Genomic DNA, 2567 nt, shown 5'->3' with positions numbered 1-2567 from the left:
TTTTCAAACTTTGTTACATGTATATAATGAATATATCTATATAAATAGATTTTTTTACTCGTGTATATACATACATACATATTTATCTTTGGTTTTATATTTCTAAAATACATATGTACATATTTACATTGCTTTATTATATATATACTTTTATATTTTATAATTTTAATCTTTTTGTTATTTACTTATTTATTTAAGTTCTCATGATTATTTTAAGAGAATGTTTTATTTTTATTTGCTTATACATTTGTTATTTTGTGAGTTGTTGGTTTGTTCTTTTATTTATTTTATTTTGATTGCTATTGCTCGTATTTTTTATACTTTTTATACTTTCATATTCATTATGGTTTTACCATGCATAAAAAATGTAATTTGCTTTCGTATTTTTTGTTACTGTTTTCGTGTTTTTTTTTATTATACTCGATTTAACAAAATTGGTTTTGAATAAATAATATTTCGTGTTTAGATTCGAGAAGGTCGTACCCTAACTTACTGGGTTTCGATTTTCACGATAAATCTAAATGTACGAATCTTTTGAACTCAAATTTTAAATGATCTCGAAATTTAAGAAAAGGGGTCGCGTCCTAACTTACTGGTTATGATCTCATTTTTAAATTCGAGATGGCCAAAATTTCTTAAATAAACTTTCTCATCCGCGTATCGAAAATTCGAGACATTGTGTCCTAACTCACTGGATATGATTCTCCTTCTCGAATAACGTGAAATATGCCCCTTTTTCCTGAAAATTTTCAACGTTTTAATACAAGGATCATATTTTTAAAATTCTTCAAGGTTCTCAATTTTTGACATTAAGACATTAAGTAATCAACTAGGTACCAATTTTGGGCGTATCGAGGGTGCTAATCCTTCCTCGTGCGTAACCGACTCCCGAACCCGTTTTTTTGAATTTCGTGGACCAAACTTGTTGTTTTAATAAAATCAAACCGTTTATTAAAAACAACCACTTTTCGAGGTGACCCGATCACACCTCATCTAAAAAGATCGGTGGCGACTCCCGTTTTTTTATTTTCAAAACCCAAGTCGACCCCGTTTTTCATCCGAAAAATGGTGTCAACAATTGAAAACAAATATATTAAATTTTATTGTCAACGCATTAAATATAAATTCATAAAGCACAATAATAAACACAACTACATTCACAAGCACTTAACATATGCAATTTGGAAGATCCGATTTTGATGAGGATCAATTCCTATTGAGAAGCTCTTCTATCATCTGCAATGCTGCCTTTTCTTCCTCGTCTAACCCATTATCAGTAACCTCCTGTCTCACCATTTTGTTGGTGATGGGTTCATCTGAAGCCGGCATTTTATTAGTCTCAGTTACTTCCCCATTTTTCTTCCCTAGCTCAACCGTCATTACCCAGCATGAATCTGATCGACTCCCTGCTCTCTTTTGCCACACCCCGATGTGAGCATTCTCAGTGTCAAGCCTTAAACAGGTAAGGGAAGGAGATGGAGTTTTGCAACATTTGCGAAGCTTTTCACTGAGGATTGAAGAAAGGGAATTGCAAGTCGTGGTATTCTCATCTCCTGTTTGGTTTTTGGGCACTGGGAAGTTTGTTTTGGCGCTACGTCCGCTCATCAAAATGGCTGCCTCATCATAAGCTCGAGCTGCCTCTTCGGCTGTTTCGAATGTCCCAAGCCAAACCCTTCTTTTCCTATCACAAATTATATTGAAATCAGCATCCACTACATCAGCATCCACTACTCTTACATATATATAAGTTACAACTAACTAATTATATGAATAGTTTCAATCATAATTAATCATTACATGCATGCATGGAACTAAAATAGAAATGGATATTAATTCATGTAGTTAGTCAATTTGGAAATGCTGCACTAGGTGTGGAGATATGCAGGAACAAGAAGCATATCATATAAAAGTTGATAATTGTAAGAGAATATGAAGAAAACACATGCACACACACACACACATATATATATACAAATGGCTGCAGAAAGCTAATTTATTGAGAATACAGCAAAGGGTGGCGGATCTCTGAGACCCAAGAGCCCCACTGCCGTTGCCTGACACCTCTGAACTTCTTTGATTTTACCATATTGTTGTTCAATGTTATTTTTTATGCTTGTATGTGTACGAGATAGAGGGAGAGACAGAAGCTGAGGAACTATGTCTTTAAAATGTGGAAGTAGCTAGTAGGATATTTGTACATAATCTCAACTATGAAGGTGGCTTTACCAAGGGTACAACCAGTTTGGTTACTTTTAATTGTCTAAAGATACAACTTGGGGTGAAAAAGCAAACAGCTTCACAATTTATAAAGATGTATGTTTGCATTTTAATTTGTAGTTTTGCTTTAAATAATTGAGTACTGAATCACGTGGTGATGACAAATGGCAAAAAAATGAAAGGAAAAAAGAAAATGTAAAGTGTGTTAATAAATGAGGGAAAACATAAACATAATGGTGAACAAGTGAAATTTACTAGATTTATAATCATAGATGGATGAATTTGGCAAAAGATCATTAATCTGTGGTCCATTTTGAAAATGGCATATGCAAACCCTAGGTGCCACCGCC

At 33.4% G+C, this 2567-nt stretch overlaps 1 protein-coding gene across 2 annotated transcripts; it reads right to left on the bottom strand.

The window, feature by feature from the left end:
* Nucleotides 1–1078: 1078 nt before the first annotated feature.
* Nucleotides 1079–2321, bottom strand: LOC107896090 (ethylene-responsive transcription factor WIN1). 2 transcript variants are annotated; one of them, XM_016821229.2, is made up of 2 exons: nt 2007–2321; nt 1079–1681 (listed from the first exon to the last, which is right to left on the bottom strand). In XM_016821229.2, exons 1-2 carry the CDS (start codon nt 2084–2086, stop codon nt 1207–1209), a joined length of 555 nt encoding a protein of 184 aa, XP_016676718.1. In that variant the 5' UTR covers nt 2087–2321; the 3' UTR covers nt 1079–1206. The 2 variants fall into 2 exon arrangements, with proteins under 2 accessions (XP_016676718.1, XP_040934663.1); XM_041078729.1 differs by lacking the exon at nt 2007–2321 and adding an exon at nt 1798–2000.
* Nucleotides 2322–2567: the final 246 nt, after the last annotated feature.

This window comes from Gossypium hirsutum, chromosome A10 (genome assembly GCF_007990345.1).
Source record: "Gossypium hirsutum isolate 1008001.06 chromosome A10, Gossypium_hirsutum_v2.1, whole genome shotgun sequence".
Lineage (NCBI taxonomy): Eukaryota > Viridiplantae > Streptophyta > Magnoliopsida > Malvales > Malvaceae > Gossypium > Gossypium hirsutum.
The sequence above is the reverse complement of the archived record's forward strand: the minus strand, read 5'-3'. Positions and strand labels throughout refer to the sequence as shown.